This window comes from Pelophylax lessonae (genome assembly GCF_965119305.1).
Source record: "Pelophylax lessonae genome assembly, chromosome: 2".
Taxonomy (NCBI): Eukaryota; Metazoa; Chordata; class Amphibia; order Anura; family Ranidae; genus Pelophylax; species Pelophylax lessonae.
In genome coordinates, this window is record NC_138769.1 from 380,976,959 (window position 1) to 381,001,953 (window position 24,995).

The 24,995-nt window shown below is 44.1% G+C and overlaps 1 protein-coding gene across 2 annotated transcripts in view; it reads left to right on the forward strand.

The window, feature by feature from the left end:
• USP32 (ubiquitin specific peptidase 32) overlaps nt 1–24,995 on the forward strand; it is a 781,032-nt gene that overhangs the window by 361,578 nt on the left and 394,459 nt on the right. The window contains exon 2 of one of the 2 annotated variants that reach the window (XM_082245728.1): nt 23,637–24,047. In XM_082245728.1, coding sequence (XP_082101854.1) covers nt 23,990–24,047 — 58 coding nt within the window. In that variant the 5' untranslated portion in view covers nt 23,637–23,989. Of the gene's footprint in view, nt 1–23,634; nt 24,048–24,995 lie in introns of those variants that run through there. The other variant, XM_082245729.1, reaches the window with a different exon arrangement.

Sequence of the window (24,995 nt, forward strand, 5' to 3'; positions counted from 1 at the left end):
GGATTCAATAACAAGAGGCATTATTAAAGAATAACAGACAGTTTTGTACCAAATAAGCGGGAGCCATGAAGCCATACATGTGCAGAGTTAAGGAAGCTCGTGATATCATAAAAAGCTTTAGGCTAGCCCTCATAAGGAGACATGAAGGAGAATACAGGGAGGATGAAAGACTGTCAAGCCTCAAAGGAAATGGTCAGTAAGAAGAAGAGGAAATAAAAATGTTAAAATTATGGAATGCTTCACAAATTTGCTAGTCATCCTTGCGCAGGGGCCATGCTAATCTTCTCTGTATCGTTCCAATTAGCATATATCCTGCCGAAGCGAGGACTCAGTCTATAATTTTAATGGTAGGTTGATTTTAACAGTAAGAGACAGAATAACAACAAAAATATCCAGAAAAATGCATTTCAAAAAAGCTATAAATTGATTTGCATTTTAATGAGTGAAATAAGTATTTGATCCCCAAGATTTCTGGCTCCCAGGTGTCTTCTATACAGGTAACAAGCTTAGATTAGGAGCACTCTCTTAAAGGGAGTGCTCCTAATCTCAGCTTGTTGCCTTTATAAACGTCTACTGTCCACAGAAGCAATCAAGTAATCAGATTCCAATCTCTCCACTATGACTAAGACCAAAGAGCTGTCCAAGAATGTCAGGGACAAGATTGTAGACCTACACAAGGCTGGAATGGGGCTACAAGACCATCGCTAAGCAGCTTGGTGAGAGGGTGACAACAGTTGGTGCGATTATTCACAAATAGAAGAAACACAAAATAACTGTCAATCTCTCCTCGGTCAGGGGCTCCAAGCAAGATCTCACCTCGTGGAGCTTCAATGATCATGAGCGGTGAGGAATTAGCCCAGAACTACACGGGAGAATCTTGTCAATGATCTCAAGGCAGCTGGGACCATAGTCACTAAGAAAACATTTGGTAACACACTACGCCGTTAAGGACTGAAATCCTGCAGCACCCGCAGGGTCCTCCTGCTTAAGAAAGCACATGTACAGGACCGTCTGATGTTTGCTAATGCACGTTTGAATGATTCAGAGCAGAACTGGATGAAAGTGTTGTGGTCAGATGAGACCAAAATCAAGCTCTTTGGCATCAACTCAACTCGCCGTGTTTGGAGGAGGAGGAATGCTGCCTATGACTCCAAGAACACCATCCCCACTGTCAAACATGGAGGTGGAAACATTATGATTTGGGGGTGTTTTTCTGCTAAGGGGACAGGACAACTTCAACGTAGGACAATGAACAGGGCCATGTACCGTCAAATCTTGATGAGAACCTCCTTCCCTCAGTCAGGGCATTGAAAATGGGTCGTGGATGGGTATTCCAGCATGACAAAGACCCAAAACACATGGCCAAAGCAACAAAGAAGTGGCTCAAGAAGAAGCACATTAAGGTCCTGGAATGGCCTAGCCAGTCTCCAGACCTTAATCCCATAGAAAATATGTGGAGGGAGCTAAAGGTTCGAGTTACCAAACACCCTCGAAAGCTTAATGACTTGGAGAGGATCTGCAAAGAAGAGTGGGACAAAATCCCTCCTGAGATGTGTGCAAATCTGGTGGCCAACTACAAGAAATGTCTGACCTCTGTGATTGCCAACAAGGGTTTTGCCACCAAGTACAAAGTCATGTTTTGAAAAGGGCTCAAATACTTATTTCACTCTTTAAAATGCAAAACAACTTTTTTTAAATGCATTTTTCAGGATTATTTTGTTGTTATTTTGGCTCTCAATGTTAAAGTAAACCTACCATTAAAATTATAGACTGATTATATCTTTGTCAGTGGGCAAACGTACAAAATCAGCAGGGATTAAAATACTTTTTACTCTCACTGTAGGTGAGGATTACAGAAGTGGTTTTTACATATTTTTGTATGTGTAAAACTTCCATCATGGAGGCTCTTCATCAGCAGCCTCATGTATCTGTACTAACTCAAAAGATGGCATATCCCCCAACAACAACCTTCTCCTAGATCCTCCCTTTTCCCCCTGTTAAGTATACCATTAAAAGCATTTTGTTATATCTGTATAATATGTGCAAAAAATACTTGTTGTTCATACCAGGAATCCAGTGAGCTTGTAACTTCTGGTGTACTCTGCAGTGTTATCTCAAGCAGTGTTATCAGCCTTGCCCAACTCACCTTTATGAACTACAACGAGTGGCGGGACAAGGTCATAAAGAGCCCAGGGTGAACATGCCAAATTGCGCCTCCCCTTTTTATGTGACCAAAAAATAAGTTGAGCACTAATCTGCATGCTCCCCCCTAAGCATAAATCCCCCCCTTCCTTGCAGTACAATTCCACCACCTGCTAAAATCCCCCCTCCTAGCACAAATCTTTGCTCCCCCCCAGCTCAAATCCTCCCTCTCCCCATATGCCCTCAGTACTAATTCAACCCCACCCCCCCCCCAAAAACAAAAACAACACTTCCTCCTCCTAGCACAAATCCTCTACCCCTCAAATTTCCCTTTTGAGCACAAATCCATTCCTCCCCACCCCAAATACCCCCTCCTAGCACAAATACACCCCAATCATCCCTACTAGTATAAATCCCCCTCCCCCCGAAAAAAGTCTACATTTTTGCACAATCCCCTCTACCATATTACCTTTTCTAGCGTAAAAACCCCCCCAAATCCCCCCATAGCACAAATCCTGTTCACTCACCCCCCCCCCCCAACACAACTCCCCCTAACTCCTAGCACACCTCCCCAGGTTTTCCCTCCTAGAACAATTCTTAAATTCTTACCCCCTGGCACTCCCCTTTCTAAATTCACCCTCCCAACACAAATTTCCTCCCCCCAATCTCCTTGTGGTGCCCCCTGTTCGAAAAATAGACTTCTCAGCTGTGACAATACTTCAGGAGAGTTGTTTATTTTCTTAAAGTAAAGCAAAACACACAGAACAGAAGAAAACAGAAATTGACAGAAGGAGAGAGAGAGATACAGTATATGAAATATGTTACATTTAGTCCCGGTTCACATTAGTGCGATGCGGGAAGGCTGCGAATTCGCAGCCTGTTCCCGCATCGCAAACACACATCTGGTAGTTCACACTGCCATATGCGATACGCAGGGGGTGTCAATTAAATGTTAACGACACCCCCAGTTTGATCGCATATCGCAGTGCGATCTGACAGTTCGCACAGGATCGGATCGCACAAGTGTGAACCACTGTGCGATCCGATCCTGATGCAGCTGAAAAAAAGGGTCATGTGCGAGTTTGGTGCGGATACAGTGCAAATTCAGCCATACAAAGTGTATGGCTGAATTCGCATCCGCACATCCGATCGCATGTAATGAAGGAGCAGTGCGCTCCGAATTACATGCGATCGCCGCACTCGCACAAATGTGAACCGGCCCTTCTTCAGAGTATAGGATGTCCTTTTCTCATCTCTCTCTCTAGAATGTCTAACATAGTGTATTCTTATACTGTATGTAAAGACGATGTCAGCAAAAAGTGTGTCCCAAGAAGGTAGTAATTCTAATTATAAAGGTAACACCCACTCTTGCATATATGGTTTGAATCTATAGTTGACACATAACTCCACCTAACATACTGACATAGAAACTCAGAATAGAAATACATACATAGCAAAATGGCTTCTCTGTCCTTCACAAAAACATAATGAAGTAACCTTCAAAAACTAACATATTAGATTCACATGTTGTATTTCTGAGACATTTTTATCATTTAAAATAATATTAAACTCTAAATCTCTAACCATTCCCCCCCCCCCACCTCACAAGAGCCGTCCCTTCTGCCCACCCCTTGTCCCGGTGTTCCGTGAGAATAACCTACCCCGTGAGAAATGCCTACCCTTGTCACTTCCTGTGAGGAACAGCTGAGCAGCGTAGCAGTGCGCATGCTCACAGCCCCGGATACGTAATGGAACAGCTGAGGAGCTGACTAGTGCGCATGCACGGAGGGTATGAAATGATCACGGCAGTGTGTGTAACGCGGCGGTTACATTAAAACAGCTGTGCTGCAATATGAGTCATCTCCGCTCCTGTCCCTGGCACTACCCTGATCTTTGCTAGTAAATATAAAAGCGGCTCTCGGCTCCGTGATTTATCTTTTCATACACCCGCCGCCGCTTTTATATTTACTAGCCCAGATCAGGGAAGTGAAAGGGATAGGAGTGGAGATGACTCATATTTCAGCCGAGCTGTTTTAAAGTAACCGCTGCGTTACACACACTGCCGTGCACCGGAAGTGACGAGGTTAGGCATTTCTCACGGGTAGTTTTTTTTCACGGAACACCGGCCCTAACTACAAGACACCTCCTTACAGACATGAGAAGAGCAAGAGGTGTTCTGCAACCCTAAAATTCTTTAACTGTGCCATAGAAACAGCATGGTTGATAAGTGTTGTTACCCTAGGACTTGAAGTGTGTTACCGTACTAACATACTAGCACACTTAAAGCGGTAGTATCCCGCTTTTTGACACTTTTACCTACAGGTAAGCCTATAATAAGGCTTACCTGTAGGTACAAATAATATCTCCTAAACCGGCACGGTTTAGGAGATATTTACAGTGCATGCAGCCGCTCGCGCGAGCGGCGCATGCGCTCTGAAGGTCCGGGGGACCTTCAATTAAGTTGCCGGGAGCTTGCCGGAAAAATCACTCCCGCGCGCATGGGTGAGAGTGACGTCATCGCGGCTCCGGCCAATCATCGCGCCGGAGCCGTCTCTTCCGGCCAATCAGCGCGCCGGAGCTGCCGAACCCGGAAGAGACGACGAGGGACCATGGCAGCGCCCGCAGCGATGTCCGGGGGTCCGTGTCGGGGCTTCATTTTAAGGTAAGTTACACATAATGGGCTAGTATGCGATGCATACTAGCTCATTATGCCTTTATCTTGCAGGTTTTTTTTTTTATTTTTTTTTTTATTGAGTTTACAACCGCTTTAAGAAAAAGAAAACCAAACAAGTAAAAAACCAAACAAAATAGAAAACCAGTGCAGCCACCACATCTAAGGACTGATCAGCTGCAATATATGATATTTTTGTTCTTGGCTGTAGATAAGCTGCTATATATGATATTTTTGTTCTTGGCTGTAGATATACTTGAACCTAATATAAAACAATATACAGTATTTTAGCACTCTTGGTTGGTATATTCTAAGTAACATATTAATGCGGTTGTAAAGGCTCTTTTTTTTAATGTTACAAACATGTTATGCTCTGTGCAATGGTATTGCACAGAATGGCCCCGAACCTTTGCTTCTGGAATCCCTAGCCAGCACTCTCGGCTCCTTCTCTGCTCGGTGCACTCCCAAAGTCGCTTCCTATTGTCACACACCTGCAGGCTCCCTCCTGAGCTGGGTTGAGCGAGTATATTGACACACACGGTGTGGCTCGGCCCTGCCCCCACTCCCTCCTCACAGGGTTTGATTGACAGCAGCAGAAACCAATGGCTCTCCTTGCCTCAGCAAACCCTGTGAGAAGAGAGAGAGCTGCTACAGATGGACACTGAACTGGATCAAGTGCAGGGATTTAGGGAGATACTGTTACTGGGACTTTTTTACCCTAATGCACAGAATGCAGTAAGGTAAAACAAGTCTAGTCTTTAGAACCACTAGGTATATGTGTGATAATATATACTGTAAGGGCAGTGGCAGACGGGTGTTTTCTTATAATTCAACATCACAAAGTTTATGTTCTATCTGTGTCTAGGTGATATTTTAGGACTTTAAGACTAAATTAGCAAAGACGCTGTCTAGACAAGTTCTTTAAAAGATACTGTCTTAGTATAGTGTTTATTGCCCAATTAACAGGCAACGAAACAGGAAACAGTATTGTCGCTAAACTGGTTACACAGTATATTTCTTGTTTAGTTATGTGACAGGAGCTCCACTATAGGTGTCAGACGCCCAGCTAAAAGCTCCCACCTGACCTCACCCTTAGGATGTCTGAGGACAGTATTTTGACAGCAGCTCAGTGCTCAGAGAAGATTCTTCTAGCATAGGACCAAATGGTGCCACTATCCATGAGCTGTGAAATACCACAATAGTATAGGTTGCAGGTCCTGCTGTTTTGATGCCCTCTTTCCTTCCTAATGAAGCTCCCTAATGCTAGGTACACACTATCAGTCTCACTGTATTAACTATCCGATACTAGTACAGCAATCTTCCCGCTGAGCTATTGTGTCTTGACAGGGGGATGGGGGAAGCTGGATGCCCCCCCCCCCGCGCCAGAACACACCGGTCAGTGCTCGCAGCCGATGGCTGAGATTGTCAGTTAGATGCTGATCAGGCTTCTGTCGGACAGGCTGCTGTACACATGGGCCACGTGTTGGCTGGTTTCTGTTGAACCTGCTGATATTCAGCCTGTGTGTACAGAGCTTAAAGTGGTTGTAAAGGCAGAAGATTTTTTACCCTAATGCATCTATGCATTAGGATAAAAAGCCTTCTGTGAGCAGCAGCCTCCCCTTATACTTACCTGCGCCCCCTCTCGATCCAGTGTTGTCCACAAGTGCCTTGGCTGTCCAGGACTCTCCCTCCTGATTAGCTGGGATACAGCAGCGGTGCCTTTAGCTCCAGCTGCTGTTAATCAAAGTCAGTTGGCCAATCAGGAGAGAGAGGGGCAGACCTAACCAGAGGGGCCAGGGTGACCAGAGAAGAGGAGGATCTGGGCTGCTCTGTGCAAAATCACAGCACAAAGCAGGTAAGTATGACATGTTTGTTATTTTTATAGAAAGAAAACGAGACTTTACAATCACTTTAAGACAGACGCCTGATCTAGCTGACCCTGAGCCTGGCCCTGCATAATACAAGACAATGCGACTACCAGTGGATTATGTAATTTATCTAGGCACTGTGAATACTTTAAACACATCTACCTGAAAAAAAAGAGAAAGGCAAGTAATACATACTGTTATTTACCAAGTTGATTGTTTCAGTGTCCCCTGTCAAATATTTGGGCAATAAAAAATAAGCATATGATAAAAACGCACAAAAACAGATGTCACTGAAACTGCAAGTCAAAGCAATTAGATCTAGAAATATATGTTGCTGCAGTTATATGCCATTTCTCAATTTTTCCTGTAAAAATTGACCTGTTAGGGGCTTTTGTGAAATATCAGGGGATTAAACAGACCCCTGATGTCCCACTTTTGAGACAGAGAAAGAAATTGAGGATATAAATTCCTCAATTCCTTTCTCTGCAGCCTTAGCTGCACTGAAGATGAATAGGCAGGGAGCTCTGCACGGTCTCCCTGTTTTTCACAAACTGAAGCATAGTAAACTCAGTTTGCTATGCTTTAGTGATGAATGAACACAGTAAGTAATTGGAACCGATTCATACAGAAAAAAAGGGGCCAGGAAATGACATACAGTATTTACCTGCCCCTTTACCTGCTATCCATCCTGAAGATCTATTGCAGCAGCCAGAGGCAGAGGATAGGAGGAAATCCAGCAGCACTACTAAGGGGTTACTTCTGTCTAAACCGTTTGCCTATCATTTTTGCACCACCCTCTGCTTCTGCTTACTTTGCCCAACCCACCTTCTACATACTTTGCCTATAACATACTTCTTTCATATAGTGCATGTTGTCTTCTTCCTATTCTATCCACTCCACTTTCTGCCCACTTTAATACAATCATCTGCCCCAGACTAAGCACACTGTGTACATTCCTTCCACTTTGTGCATTTTATCTTCATTCCATACCACGTTCTGCCTACGTTTTCCATAAAATCATCTACCCGATTTGTCCACATCATCTTCTATATACTTTGTACACTTTAAATTATGTTATCTCCGTCTACACCACCTTCTGTCCACTTTCTCTAAACAATCTTCTGTCCACTTTGTCCATACCATGTTCTTTATATTATGTCCACTCTAACTTCTGTCCTGTTTGCTCCACCTCCATACCACGTTAAAAATCTGCTCTTCTTACCTATACATCATCTTTCAACTCTACCTGCCAGTATGAAGGGTAGAAGTAGAGCTGCAGCCAAAACTTCCTCTGTAGACAGCTTGGCAGCTGGCAGGTCCCAGAAAAGGTGGATTGGATCCGATGTCCGCCGGTCACTCGCCGATCGTCGGTACAGCGGAAGAAAGGCAGAGCGGCTTATGTAAACAAGCCGCCTGTCATTCTCCCCTGTGTAAAAATGGAGATCAGACGGTTCTACTATGTAGAACCGTTGATCTTTGTTTTTACACCAATAGCCATGTCCCACTACAGTTAGAATCACGCCCCTCGGACATACTTAACCCCTCCCTGTCCAATACAGTTAACCCCTTCCCTGCCAGTGTCATTTTTGCAGTAACAGTGCATATACAGGGAGTGCAGAATCATTAGGCAAATTAGTATTTTGACCACATCATCCTCTTTATGCATGTTGTCTTACTCCAAGCTGTATAGGCTCGAAAGCCTACTACCAATTAAGCATATTAGGTCATGTGCATCTCTGTAATGAGAAGGGGTGTGGTCTGACATCAACACCCTATATCAGGTGTGCATAATTATTAGGCAACTTCCTTTCCTTGGGCAAAATGGGTCAAAAGAAGGACTTGACAGGCTCAGAAAAGTCAAAAATAGTGAGATATCTTGCAGAGGGATGCAGCACTCTTAAAATTGCAAAGCTTCTGAAGCGTGATCATCGAACAATCAAGCATTTCATTCAAAATAGTCAACAGGGTCGCAAGAAGCGTGTGGAAAAACCAAGGCGCAAAATAACAGCCCATGAACTGAGAAAAGTCAAGCGTGCAGCTGCCAAGATGCCACTTGCCACCAGTTTGGCCTTATTTCAGAGCTGCAACATCACTGGAGTGCCCAAAAGCACAAGGTGTGCAATACTCAGAGACATGGCCAAGGTAAGAAAGGCTGAAAGACGACCACCACTGAACAAGACACACAAGCTGAAACGTCAAGACTGGGCCAAGAAATATCTCAAGACTGATTTTTCAAAGGTTTTATGGACTGATGAAATGAGAGTGAGTCTTGATGGGCCAGATGGATGGGCCCGTGGCTGGATTGGTAAAGGGCAGAGAGCTCCAGTCCGACTCAGACGCCAGCAAGGTGGAGGTGGAGTACTGGTTTGGGCTGGTATCATCAAAGATGAGCTTGTGGGGCCTTTTCGGGTTGAGGATGGAGTCAAGCTCAACTCCCAGTCCTACTGCCAGTTTTTGGAAGACACCTTCTTCAAGCAGTGGTACAGGAAGAAGTCTGCATCCTTCAAGAAAAACATGATTTTCATGCAGGACAATGCTCCATCACACGCGTCCAAGTACTCCACAGCGTGGCTGGCAAGAAAGGGTATAAAAGAAAAAAAGCTAATGACATGGCCTCCTTGTTCACCTGATCTGAACCCCATTGAGAACCTGTGGTCCATCATCAAATGTGAGATTTACAAGGAGGGAAAACAGTACACCTCTCTGAACAGTGTCTGGGAGGCTGTGGTTGCTGCTGCACGCAATGTTGATGGTGAACAGATCAAAACATTTACAGAATCCATGGATGGCAGGCTTTTGAGTGTCCTTGCAAAGAAAGGTGGCTATATTGGTCACTGATTTGTTTTTGAATGTCAGAAATGTATATTTGTGAATGTTGAGATGTTATATTGGTTTCACTGGTAAAAATAAATAATTAAAATGTGTATACTGTATCTTTGATTTTTGTTAAGTTGCCTAATAATTATGCACAGTAATAGTCACCTGCACACACAGATATCCCCCTAAAATAGCTAAAACTAAAAACAAACTAAAAACTACTTCCAAAAATAGTCAGGTTTGATATTAATTCGTTTTTTGGGTTCATTGAGAACATGGTTGTTGTTCAATAATAAAATTAATCCTCAAAAATACTCATTTGCCTAATAATTCTGCACTCCCTGTATATAGCACTGATTACTGCAGTAATGTCACTGGTACCCCCAAAAGTGTAAAAAATGTCAGTCAAGGGTCCGATCTGTCCGCCGCAATGTCGCAGTCCCGCAAAAAAATTGCAGATCGCCGCCATTAATCGTTAAAAAAAAAACACCAAAAATGACAAAAATCGTTCCCTTTGTTAGTAAACGTGATAACTTTTGCGCAAACCAATCAAAATACGCTTTTTGCGATTTTTTTTACCAAACATATGTAGCATAAAACAATTTGGCCGAAAATGTTAAAAAATTTAGATTTTTACATTTTTTTTGGGGGAATTTCATAAAAAAAAAGTGAAAAATATTGTTATTTTTGCAAAAATTACGCTCTTTTTTTGTTTATAGCGCATGATCAAAAAAAATCGCACAGGTGATCAAATACCACCAAAAGAAAGCTCTGTTTGTGGGAAAAAAGGGTGTGAAATTCGTTTAGGTACAGCATCACACGACCGCGCAATTGTCTGTTAAATTCACGCAGTAAAAAAATCGCAAAAAACCCCCTGGTCAGGAAGGGGGTAAAATCTTCCGGGGCTTAAGTGGTTAAGGGAAGCAGTTGGAAAGTGGGTAGAAATCAAACAAGAGGTGGTATAGTAATGAGGTCTAGCTGCACACTGTAAGTGTGAGTCAAGCTGGCACATAGGGATGGCTTGGGCAGAAAAAACATAGGAAAAGTCTCTATTTATTATGAAAAGTGAAATTCTGCCCAAAAAGGTAAACTTAGCCTTTAATCATATGCTCCGTTTGAATGGGCCATTTTTTATGGGTTTACTTAAAAAAAATTCAGGCTTTTTTCAATTTTAGTAAAAATAGTTAAATTGTAAGCCTTAAAAAATCCCCCATATAACCCATGTTACAATGCAAATGCTCTTATTACAAAAGAAGAAAAACTGAATATAACCATTACCAAGCTTTGCAGAATTTTAGAATGTAAGAATAACAGTATGGTAAAAAACACTTTCTTTTATACAAATCCTTGTGTTCTATTAGAAAATAATTTATTTTTATATCATGTTAAACAGGCAGTGTGTGGTCTACACATGCAATGTAGTCTGCATAGGAACTGCTTGGGAAATGCATGTTGCAACATAGTGAGTGATTAATTATTCCTTTTTCCTTTTATTGACATTAACAGAATCAATTCTGCCACAGAATATGAATTTCAGTAGTTTCACAATAAGGCTTAATATACGCTATATTCTGTCCATGAAAGCCATGTAACCTAATATGAATTTATAATGGTGCAGCGCTAAGATACATAAGATGAATAAACTCTTGTAAAAAATTTTACCATAAAGGGCTAATTATATGTGTAAATAAATGCATACAATATAAATCACTAATATTTCCAACCTATAGAGTGCATGTAAAAACAGTTCTAATTTGATGAATAAAGTAATAACAACTGTGTCTGACTGATACCTGAAGACGTCCTATTGCCAAAACAGCCAACCAGACAGAACCAAGAAGGGAGGGACCAGGGACCATCTGTAGCACAGGACTATGAAATGGTCCAGCACCCAAAGCTTATCCACATGAAGTGAATCCCCTCTGAGGAAGGAGAGTCTGCCAATGAAGATTGGAGGTCACAGAGGATCCAATTGATGTACAGATAAGGAACAAGGTTCCAAGGTTCCTTGTTCCATGGTTGTGAACAATGCCATTATGGCTGAAACGCGTTAACTTGTGCTATAAATTTTTATCTTTTATGGAGTTACAATAAATTTGGACTTATTGAAGAGCACGTATAGAGTTGCAGATTGTCTTCTATTCATTTACTTCATTGGCAGCTGAGTGACTGCACATCCTGCACCTGACAGCTCAGGAGGATCTCTACATAACCTGGGGTAGTAGCACCTTTTTCTTCTATTGATGTTCAGATAAGGATAGGAGAGATCTTTACCAGGGTAAATGACTACAACTCTACAACTGAAGGAACACAGTCTGCACCAACAAAGTGCTGTGAACCAAAACACCACCAAGAAACACACAAAATATATATATTGGCGCCGCCTAGTGATGAATTAATTGTAGACCATAGTGATAGCAACCATCAATTTTGGTGAGTCCCAAACTTATGTAGAATGTGTTAATTTTTGAGGCGCTGTACCCATGTCGTCAATATTAAAGAACTATGTAAATCACAGTAAAAATACAATTCTTTACAAATTTATAAAGGTTACACAACAATTGGAATGTCCAAATCTTTAAATCACCAATAGTCATAAGTACTCTGTATCCTCCTTAAATAAAGTGCTTGCAACAGTGCTCCTCCACCCGTGTGCAAAAAGGCCATTCACCAGATGACCAAGGTCCTCCAGGACCCAGCTAACTGGTATTAGACTCTCTTTGTTAGTGAGGTCAACTTGGATAGCTCCAATCCAGATTAGCCAGAACCATTACAATGCCCCCCCCCCCCCCCGGGCTGATATTAACCACTTTACCACTGGAGGATTTTGCTGTCTTACGTCTGGGCCACTTTTTGCGATTCGGCACTGTGCAAATTTAACTGACAATTGCGCGGTCGTGCGACGCCGTACCCAAATGAAATTGACGTCCTTTTTTTCCCACAAACAGAGATTTCTTTTGGTGGTATTTGATCACCTGTGCGATTTTTACTTTTTGCGCTATAAAAAAAGAAAGAGCGTAAATTTTGAAAAAAATAACAATATTTTTCACATTTTTTTATATGAAATTCCCCCCCAAAAAAATGTAAAAATCAAAAATTATTTAAATTTTTGGCCAATTTGTTTTCTGCTACCTATGTTTGGTAAAAAAAAAAAATCACAATAAGCGTATTTTGATTGGTTTGCGCAAAAGTTATTGCGTTTACTAACTAAGGGAAAGATTTCTGTCATTTTTGGTGTTTTTTTTTTAACGAGTAATGGCGGTGATCTGCGTTTTTTTTTGCGGGACTGCGACATTGCGGCGGACAGATCGGACCCTTGACTGACATTTTTGGGGGTACCAGTGACATTACTGCAGTAATCAGTGCTATATATATATATATGCACTGTTACTGTAAAAATGACACTGGCAGTGAAGGGGTTAATTTTATTGGAGAGGGAGGGGTTAATGTATGCCTGGTGCTTACTGACGTGTGTGGGGGGAGGTGACTGTGTGACACAAGGACAGATCCAGGGTTCAGCTATGGGTGGGCTATTACACAGGCGGGCGGATCTCCACACTCGATTCCCCGACGATCGGGGAAGAGCAGCGGCGATCGCCGCTGCTCCTCCCCTGGCCCGACTCCCGCTGTGACTGAATACAGCGGGAGCGCGCCTCCGGCGGCCCGTGTGCGCCGCCTAGAGGGGGGAGGGTCTCCTGAGAGTCTCCGTCAGACCTACAAGAGCCACTTTGCTGCAGTAGTATCAACGTGAGCAGCGGTAAAGTGGTTAAGAAAAGTGGCGTACTCGTTTCCCAGCAGAAGGAAATAGATGACAGGTATTTCCCAAAATAGAAAAAAAGCGGAAAATCGAGCAATACCATTTTTATTGTTAAAAGGATTTAAAATATATATGTGTTATGTGCCTGCAAGCGGCACTCACTAATACAGCTTGTAGTATTTGGAACGCCGCTCAGTCTGGCGTGCATTTCACGCGTTCCACCGGGGCGGAGGTTGGTTACAGCGGTACTACCGGGTTATGTCACATCCACCCAGGTGGAACGCCGTCTAATACAAGTGAGCTGGGTCCTGGAGGCCCTTGGTCATCTGATGAGTGTTCTTTTTGTACAAGGGTGGAGGAGCAGGAGACGTCCTAGAAGCAGGGGAGTACTGTCAGAACCTGGGTCTTTACCTGCGACCCCTGCTCTGTCTGGCAATGTCTCTTCTTGCTGAGCCACCTGAAATGCTAGACAGTTTTGGACAACTTTGCCTTGTGTCCAGTGCCTCTTGTACCTTGAACCCTTTGCTCCTGCCATAAACTTCCTACTAAAGCCATGCCTTTGCACTTCCTGTTTGCCAAAATATTGTGCTCCCTCCAGTTGATATCTTTCTATTTTGCATACCTGCAGCTATCCTTATCTCCACTACTACTCGTTACTGACCTTGGCTTGTTCTTCGACTACTCTTCTGCTTGATCCTAACCTGCTACCACTTGTTACTGACCTTTGGCTTGTTTACTGACTACACTTCTGCTTCAGCCTTACCCGCCATATCTGATACTGGCCCCTGGCTTGCTCACCTCCTGGTGGGGCGATCCTGAGGATTGTGACCTGGTACTAACAAACTGCAAAAATCTATTTCCACTATCAGGAGCTCTGGTAAACACCGTTAAGTGTTTAGGCCCTCGGCTTGGGTGAGCCCGCATCATCCACAAGGATGACCTGCAGCTACATTTATCCAGCTGGTCGGTGGGAGCTTCTCTTCTGCTATAGCTACTGGTCTCTGAGCCGGACCATACCACCTGGTTTACAAATTCCCTATTGGAACAAAGTCCTTGGATAGCAGACGGTTTACCCTCAAAACGCATTTGTTTGTGTCTGCGCTGTTGTGTCTGTGATGTTGGATATTTTGCCTAGAGCTATTGTTTGCTCATCTGGTTGAAATCGACTTGCATTTTATATCTATGAGCTTACCACTAAGCATTGTTTGTGAGTATATTTACTTGTGTTTAATAATTCAATAAGTTGTACCTTGTGTAATGCATAAGGTTGGTGTTCCCTTCTTGCCTCTTTTTGTTATTTTAGTTCTCTGGATTCCCCAGATCCCAAGAAGGCAGCAAGGCCTGGAGCTTACTCAATCACCTGGACAAGATTGAAGTGAGCCAGTAAGTCTGCCGTATGAGGATGGATAGATTTTCCTGACACTGATCCCCCCACGCTTGAGCACTGTGTAAAGGGTCAACCGGCACTCTGACTGGGTACCTCCATTGAAAGATGCTCCTAGTGCTTCCCGAGGGCTCCAAGCACTCCACCAGAAACCATAACCACCTCAGACCCCACGAACCGCAATAGCTTGGTTGGGGTCTCACCGTCTCCTACCTACCCTGGACCTACGACAAGGCTCCAGGCTCCAGTGGGTGAACCTTCCTTTCCCCAGAGCGTGAAGGAGGAACAAGCTCTTACAAGAGCTTATTGATTATTCAAGGGAGTATGAAGAGCATAGCAATCCCTTGTAGCAGATTCCCCCAAGAAGAGACAGGACTCTAGATTGAGGGTGAAGTAGGACTCAAACTGTTTATTCAAACACATGCACAAAGAGATATACACTGTGGGACAATCCCCCCTCCCCCTTAGCAGCCAATCCACATACACATATACATCCCATAATAAGTTTATCTTAAGGCAGACAGAAACAATAGAACAATGGAATACAGGTACTTACCAATAACAAACCCCACCCCATCTCACTATCTAGCAAGGGTCTATGAGACACTCCTGCAATATTCTAGCAATCTGAAAATTCAAACCATTCATCTTCATAGATTTCCAGAGAGATATTACTGACAAATATTACTGTCCCATCTGAAGCCATCCAAACCATTCTCTCAGCATCCCCAAGTATCTGTCCCTCACTCCCAGTGATGGTGAACACCGTCACACACTGGAAGGCATTTTCTTTCTTTTCACTACACAAGAGAAGAGGAAGACTCTGATAATGATGACTGTATAACATTAGGGGCCAAAGTTCCAGATTTTGAGCATTGTTTCAATCTGGGGATACATGTTGCACCGTGTAGTGGTATAAAACTGGCCCAAGTCAAGGCCTCACATAATCACAAACCTTGGCAGCTAATGTTGATGAGGGCCTCAAGCAGTTGGAGGTGACCAAGTTATTGTAGGTGGGAAGTGGGACCAAACCAGACCCTGGAGATCCACACAGAGCTTCGAGGGCAGGAAGAGTTGGTTGAATGTCAGGACAGAGAGCACACAGCATTCCACCGAGCAAACTATGGCTATTGTGGTGCAATTTAGAACAATAAGTACATAGTATACATAACATACAAAGTCAGTTAAATCATTATGTACAAAAAGGTTGAAATGTCGAAATATTTAAAATAACAATATCAAAGTAGCAAGTACCCATAGGGTAGATATGTATGAGAATTTAAAAAGAAGAGGAGCGAGCCCAGTGTATTTTTTCTGTTTTCAATATAAAGTACTTAATCTGGGCAAAGTGATAGTGAGAAGAAAAATCAAAATTCAGATTGATAAACAGCCTAGATAATGTAAAAAAATTTAAAGGAAAAGAAATTAGAAAATAAAGAGAGTAAGGAAAAAAAGGGGGGTACAGGTTAAAGAAGGGAGAAAAAGAGAAGGGGGGATGGAAGATATGGGAGTGGATCAAACCTGTGGGGTCAAATACCAGAGGCGAAATGCGTTTGTCTTTTTACAGTCAAAGAGAGTGTTACACATTAAAGCGATTGATATAATTTAGACATGGGCCCCAAACCTCAAGATAGTGACCATAGGTGTCAATGAGAATAGAGGTTGATTTCTCATGCACCATGGTGCTTAAAAGACATTGTCTGACTTCTGTTAAAGGTATTATTTTATTTTTGAAAGCTTTAGCTAAGGTTTGTCTGGCTGCCAAGAAAACATGTCCTACCAGCAACCTTTGAGATTTATTCAGATGAGAAATGGGTTTGTGCAAGAGAGCTCCCCAAAGGTTTGATGTGAAAGTAGTGTGTAGAATAGAATGTAGTAAATTATAGACTTTGATCCAAAAACAAGGGGCTATAGGGCAAGTCCACCAGATGTGGAATAAGTCACCCTGATCAATTCAGCCACGGAAGCATTGTGAAGAGACAGAAGGGACAAATTTGGATAAGCGGTCTGGGGTCATGTACCAACGGATAATAATAGCTGTGTTTGGTCCCTCACGTTATAGTGATAAAGAAAACATTTGTGATGGGAAACTTGAACAATCATACTCCAGGCTGTCCCCGCAATTCCGGACCAGCTAAGCATAGGCATGGCCTCCGAAACGAATGCTGAGGAAACGCTTATCCAAATAGCTGTTAAATAGAGACCAGTTTAGACAGCAGTGTAGCAAGGAATCCTGATTGAAAACACTGAGGAAAAAACTGCCAGAAGCAAAGAAGGCTAGCAAAAAAACAGTTAGGCTGGGTTAACACCGAATTCAGACACGGCTCACAGTAGGGGTCTGGTGCTTCCCTGTTCCACGTTTCAGTGACAAATTCTTTTATCCTGAATTTGGACCTGAAACAGAGCCAAAGACGCACAGGACTCCTGTGCAATGTGCTCCATGGCTGCTCCGGATATATGTGAACTGGCTCCATTGAGAGCCGGTCACAATCTCCTGTCATATGAATCGGATGTGGAGAAACCTGCATCCAATTTGCATAAGTGTGAACCCAGCCTTAGACTTATGTTTCAGCAGAGCTGAAAAAAAGGCATTCAACCCTCTTCCTGCCTGGGCCAATTTTCAGCTTTCAGCACTGTCGCGCGTTGAATGACAATTGCGCAGTCATGCAACACTGTACCCAAACAACATTTTTAGCATTTTTTTGAGACATCTAGAGCCTTCTTTTCCGTGCTATTTATTCACCACAGGGTTTTTATTTTGTGCTAAAAAAAAAAACAAAAAAGACTGAAAATGTTGAAAAGAAAAAAAGTTTTTCTTGTTTCTGTTATAAAATTTTGCAAATAAGTAATTTTTCTCCTTCATTGATGGGACAGAGCGTACCACTGATCGCCACGCTGCGCAAGCGCAGGGAGAGTGGGAGGATGTGATATGACGTAGTCCCAGAACGAGAGAGCCGCCGCCCACCTGTCAATTGACAATACAGCGGGTGGGAGGTGGGTAAAGAGGTTGTAAGGGATATTTTTTTTAAATTAAAATAGCAAACATGTAATACTTATCTTCTCTGTGTAGTGGTATTGCACAGTGACCCTGGACCTCCTCTTTTTGGATCCTCTGCCAGAATTCTTGGCTTCTCCTCTTCTGTGTCTGCCACCATAGCAAGCTGCTTGCTATGGGGGCAGACATGCAGGCTTGCTCCTGAGCCGGACTGTGCGCTTTCATAGACACACAGTGTGGCTCAGCCCTATCCTCCACTCTCTTCTCCCGCTGCTGCCTCTGTGCCATGTGAATGCAGGGAGAGAAGTGCTACAGATGGTCACAGTGCTGGATTGGAGGTGAGCACTCAGGAAAGTATTTAGGGGGGGTGATATTGCTACTGAGACATTTTTTACCGTATAGTGGAACTAAATCCTCTCATCATTTTTAGCCACGGAAGCTGTCATCTTGGCCTTTGTTTGATTATCAACTGCCATGATGCTGCACATGTGATCAGTTAGAACACCACCCGTTTGATGGTTTGACAGTCTGATTGAGAGCACAACCAATGTGACAGTTACATGGCACATGCTGGGAATGTAACTGTTTCTTTAAACTGTTAAATCGATGGGTTTAGTTCTGTTATAATGCAGGAAATGCATTAAAGTGAAACTTAAAGCAGAGTTCCACCCAAAATTGGAACTTCCGCTTTAAATAGTCCTAATCCCCTGACATGCCACATTTGGCATGTCATTTTGGGGGGGGGGGGGGGAGCGGGTACCTAGTTTTGACAGGTACCCGCTCCCACTTCCGCTCGGAGCGCCGCGGCGCCCTGAGCGGAAGTTCTCCTCTCTCCCTCCCTCCCTGCAATCTTCTGGGACATGTCAGAGGTCCCAGAAGATTGCCGGCCAATCACGACGCGTAGCGCAACTCGCGCATGCGCAGTGAGTACCCGGCTGTGAAGCGCAAACTGTCACAGCCGGGTGCACACATCAGTGATGCCGGCGCCGCAGAGCAGAGAGGGAGAAGACGGCGCATTGCTGGACTGCGGGACAGGTGAGTGTGCGGTTAGGCTGGAACTCTGCTTTAAGGCCAAAGATAAAAATGGGTGAACAAGCAGGAAGTTTAAATTAATTTGGTTCCAACACAGAGACTATCCCTTTAAATTGCATTTATTTATGATTACATCCTATGGGGAAGCAGTGAAACGTTTTGCACATGGTGTGGCGTGGAAAATATTCAATCAAAAATAATTGATATTTCACAGACTGATCTATGTACATATTCAGCTATGGATATGTTTACTTACTTATTTGATTTATGTACTTTATTATCACTGGGTGCTATTCTTTGCAACATTTAGAATTTTTTAGCACCACTATTTACCTATATTTTGTTGGTAGATCTTTTAGTCATTCCTTATTATGTAAAGTGGATGCTACAGTATCTCACAAAAGTGAGTACACCCCTTACCTTTTCATGTGACACCCCTGAAGAAATTACACTTTGCTACAATGTAAAGTAGTGAGTGTACAGCTTTTATAACAATGTTAATGTCCATCACCTTTACCCTTAGCTTCTTTAGCAAGGCAGTGGTCATCTTGGAGGTGTGTTTGGGTCGTTATGTTGAAATACTGCCCTGCGGCCCAGTCCCTGAAAGGATAGGGACCATGCTCTGCTTCTGTATGTCACAGTACATGATGGCATTTATGGTTCCCTCAATGAACTGTAGCTCCCAAGTGCCGGCAGCACTCATGCAGCCCCAGACCATGACACTTCCACCACCATGCTTGACTGTGGGAAAGACACACTTGTCTTTGTATTCCTCACCTGGTTGCCACCACACACGCTTGACACCATCTGAATGAAATATGTTTATCTTGGTCTCATCAAACCACAGGACATGGTTCCAGTATTCCATGTCCTTAGTCTGCTTGTCTTCAGCAAACTGTTTGTAGGCTTCTGACAACCTCTGGATAGGACGCTGAGCACGTTCACTCAACTTCTTTGGTCGACCATGGCAAGGCCTGTTCTGAGTGGAACCGCTTTATTGTCTTAGCCACTGGGCTGCAGCTCAGTTTCAGGGTCTTGGCAATCTTCTTATAGCCTAGGCCATCTTTATGTAAAGCAACAATTTTTATTTTTTTCAGATCCCCAGGGAGTTCTTTGCCATGAGGTGCCATTTTGAACTTCCAGTGACCAGTATGAGAGAGTGAGAGTGATAACACCAAATTTAACACACCTGCTCCCCATTCACACCTGAGACCTTGTAACACCAATGAGTCACATGACACCAGGGAGGGGAAAATGGCTAATTGGGCCCAATTTGGACATTTTTACTTAGGGGTGTACTCACTTTTGTTGCCAGCGGTTTAGACATTAATGGCTGTGTGTTGAGTTATTTTGAGGGGACAGCAAATTTACACGGGCTTTCCAATCAGGTCCGCCTGTCAGTTTTTTCAGGCGGACCTGATCGGATGTTCCACGCACCTCTATGGAGCAGCGGATATAAGCGGTGACATCTCCGCTGACACCCGCTGTTCTCTGATCCGATGTGGTCTGTAAAATGCGGACCAATGGAAACCCTATTTTCCATCCGTCTGGAGGATCGGATTGGATGAAATTGGACAGGCGGTCCGTTTTCATCCGACCTCCCACAGAGGAGAGCGGGGATCTGACAGCTCTGTCTCTGCATAGTAGGCGGAGACATAATCCGCCTGCTCAGTGGGGAACGACGGAACGATTCCCGCTGAGCAAAACAGAGTCCGCCGGGGCAGAAAGCCTGTCTGAAAAGGACCCACTGTGCAAGCTGTACACTCACTACTTTACATTGCAGCAAAGTGTAATTTCTTCAGTGTTGTCACATGAAAAGATATAATAAAATATTTACAAAAATGTGAGGGGTGTACTCACTTTTGTGAGATACTGTACATATTCAGCTAAGGATATGCTTACTTTGGGCTTTATTTGATTTATGTACTTTATTATCACTGGGTGCTATTCTTTGCAGCATTTATCATTGTTTAGCGCCACTATTTACCTATATTTTGTTGGTAGATCTGTTTTTCACATACACTCACCTGCCACTTTACAGTATTAGGTACTGTACATCTGTTCAATTGCTTGGTAACACAAATTGCTAATCAGCCAAGCACATGGCGGCAACTCAATGCATTAAAGCTTCTAGACTTGGTGAAGGCGATTTGCTGACTTTCAAACCGAGCATCAGAATTGGGAAGAAAGAGGATTTCAATTACTTTGAACGTGGCATGGTTGTTGGTGCCCGATGGGCTGGTCTGAGCATTTAAAAAACTGCTGATCTACTGTAATTTTCACGCACAACCATCTCTAGGGTTTACAGAGAATGGTCTGAAAAAGAGAAAATATCCAGTGAGTGACAGTTGTGTGGAAGAAAATGCCTTGTGTCAGAGGAGAATGGGCAGACTGGTTTGAGATGATAGAAAGGCAACAGAAACTCAAATCAATTGTTACAACCAAGGTATGCAGAATACCATATCTGAACACACAACACATTGAACTTTGAATCAGATGGGCTTACGGCAGCAGAAGACCACACCGGGTGCCACTTCTGTCAGCTAAGAACAGGAAACTGAGGCTACATTTTGCACAAGCTCACCAAAACTGGACTATTAATAGAACATTGGAAAAATGTTGCCTGGTCTGATGAACCTTGAGTTCAGCTGCGACATTCAGATGGTAGGGTCAAAAAACAAAAAGGGGCTGCAATGAATTCCGTCTGATCACAGCGTGCAACATCAATAAGATCTTAATAAGATAATAACCTCACCTACATACATGTCTCAAAGTGCAAAGCTCTTTATTCTTGTATGATCACATAGAAAAGCAACATATATAAAACTAGTCTAACAGCATAAAACAAAAAGTGTGGGCTGCCTCAGATACCTGTACAGTATGTTAAAGCGGAGTTCCACCATGGGACATTTTTTTAAATAAAAATACCCCTGGGACAGTCAGGGCTAGTGCATTCCACAATGGCTAGCCTCTGATCTGTCCCGGGTTGCACTTACCTGCAAGAAGAAATACTTACCTTGAAAATGTATTATCCAGCGCTGCCATCTCAGGTGTGGGCAGCTTGAAGCCAGCGCGATCCTCTTCTGCGTCCTCTTCTTTCTTCTTTGGTCCCACGATGCACTGCACCGGCCCCGCCGTCACTTCCAGTGCCGCAGCGTCATCCCTGCATGCCCAGAAGCTGTTTTGCAAGGTATGACAGCGCCTGCACCGGAACTGACGTTGGGGCCGGTGCAGGCGCATTGATTCCTGGGAGCGATGACGTTCAGCTCCCAGGAATCATTGCAAAGCCAGAAAGTGACGAATCGCCGTGGCCGCCGAGGGGAGGAAGAGGAAGTAAGGTAAGTATATTTTCTTCTAAACCAGGTAAGTAAAAAAAAAAAAAAAAAAAATTGCGATTATCCATTTGTTTTTCAGGTGACCCAGAGCAAGAAGATGGAGGTAAGTTTAATTTTAGGGTGGAACTCCGCTTTAAAGTAGAACTATAGGCAAAACATTTTTTCATTTTGGATAGAGTAAGGGAGGATTGTCACACCTGTAACAGGTTATTTAGCCTTCAGGGGCGTAACTACAGGGGTTGCAATCGCTACCGGGCCCCATGCTCCAGGGGGCCCGGTAGCAAACCAGTGGGTGAACTTCTAGGATCTCAAAGGTCACACTTGCGACCGGGCCCTGGCATTTCACCACTGTGGGGAGGCCCCAAGATTGCAGGAAGGGGGCCCACTGCAGAACTTGTGAAAGGATCCTGATGCGGGACCATAATAAAAGGCCATGCAATGAGATTAAAGAGCCCCAGGATTAGTGGGAAGAGCCCCGGGCTTGAAGGGAAGGGCCCCGGCCAGGGGTCTGGGGGGCCCTTCATGGTTTCTTGCATCGGGGCCCTGAAGGTTCTAGTTACTTCTGTGACCCATTGTGGAGATTTCCTTTCACTTCCTGTCCCATAGCCAAACAAGAAGTGAGAGGAAATCCCTGCAAAGGGGAATTTCATGGGGTTCTCCAGGTCACCAGAACTAGTGTCCCCCCTGGGAAGATTATTATTACTTTTCTGGGGACAACCCAAAATGTGGGGATTTTTTTTTAACTTTTAATGATAATGGTAAACAGGACGAATAGAGAGGGTAAATCTCCCTAATGGGGGCACATACAGCAATAAAACATGACAGGGGTTCTAAAACTATCTCCACTCTGTCCGAAACTATGAAAAAAAAAAGTTTTACCTTTAGTTATACTTCAAAGCTGAATTCCAGGTTTTCCATAGTTACATTGGAGCAATGAAGGTACGTATAGGGCCATATCTGTAAGATCCCATGGAAATCACTGTATTAGGCACCATTACTACAATGATCTCCATTTGCTTCTGGGCCTTGTGTTGAGTGACTGCCCTGCTGCTTATTGAACATAGGTCATCGGCCGCTCAGGACAGGCACTATTCTGGGAACACTGCATTTTACTCAGTGAATGCAAAGTGTTCTGTGAATGGATGAGGTTCCGATTGTTACATCACCTCCCCACCTCATCCATTCAGAGAACATGTTGTATTCAGCAACATAATGCAACGTATTCCCTGAATGGGGCTCATCCAGAGTGGCCGACCTCCTATTTTCACAATGTAGCAGGGCAGAGCGTGGGTCCTTGACTTGTAATGTCCGGGACTGGGATTGGCAGCTTTCACAGGTATGACATACATACTTATTATGGTCCAATGTAACTATAAACAAATACCCAATGTTAAACTTTAGCTTTAAACAATTCTGAGCCCTACCCAGCTTCTCGTGGGCTATGTTTCTTGCGCCCCATAAAGTTTGACTCAGAAAGGACACAGTAAACACTCGCACCACAAGTACGACTCCCCAACAAACAATTAGCATTGCCCTTTACAAAGATGTCCGCCTCGAGCCTGGACGCAGCAAGTCATGTGAACAACTCCCCTCACTACGTCAGCATTCCGCTGTCAGAGAGCTAAACCGAGGAAGGCCTCTTGCTGCGCTCCCGTGCCCCGTGGATTAACCGTTCCCCAACACTAAGCAGCGGCCGCCGCTAACCACAAGCGAACACGAGCTGCGATCCATACGGGCGGAGCCGAACGATGCAGTGGTGTGGGTGTCATGTGACCTGCTCCGTGAGTAGGCGGGGCTTCCGTTAGAGGAAGCGACGGCTGGAAGAGGAGAGGGCGGGGCGGCTGATGTTGCTGTATGCGAGGCAGGTGATGATCTGTAGAGCGGAGTAGATCGATAGAACATCGGAGGAAGTGGGCTAGGGAACCCACACCTTACTGGACTGGCTATGGAGTGAGGGGCCCATCTTATTCCTTACACGGAGGAGCGTCATGGGGGCCAAGGAGTCCCGGATCGGGTTCCTCACCTATGATGAAGCCGTTAAACGAGGTGAGCGCGGGCTGGGCTGACAGCTGACAGGGGGATCAGCTGGCCGGGGGCCTGCAGGGAAAGGTCAATGACTGTGTGCTGGTATGACAGGGGGGAGATCGCTTGTCCTTGTATGTGTGACTGTGTACCCCCCACCATCAGTCCACTGTATGTAAACACACCATATATATCTGATCACTGTGCACCCCCCCCCACCATCAGTCCACTCTTTGTAAACACACCATATATATCTGATCACTGTGCACCCCCCCACCATCAGTCCACTCTTTGTAAACACACCATATATATCTGATCACTGTGCACCCCCCCCCCCATCAGTCCACTCTTTGTAAACACACCATATATATCTGATCACTGTGCACCCCCCCACCATCAGTCCACTCTTTGTAAACACACCATATATATCTGATCACTGTGCACCCCCCCCCCATCAGTCCACTCTTTGTAAACACACCATATATATCTGATCACTGTGCACCCCCCCCCCCCATCAGTCCACTCTTTGTAAACACACTATATATATCTGATCACTGTGCACCCCCCCCCATCAGTCCACTCTTTGTAAACACACTATATATATCTGATCACTGTGCACCCCCCCCCATCAGTCCACTGTATGTAAACACACCATATATATCTGATCACTGTGCACCCCCCCCCCATCAGTCCACTCTTTGTAAACACACCATATATATCTGATCACTGTGCACCCCCCCCCCCCCATCAGTCCACTCTTTGTAAACACACTATATATATCTGATCACTGTGCACCCCCCCCCATCAGTCCACTGTATGTAAACACACCATATATATCTGATCACTGTGCACCCCCCCCCCATCAGTCCACTCTTTGTAAACACACCATATATATCTGATCACTGTGTACCCCCCCCATCAGTCCACTCTTTGTAAACACACCATATATATCTGATCACTGTGCACCCCCCC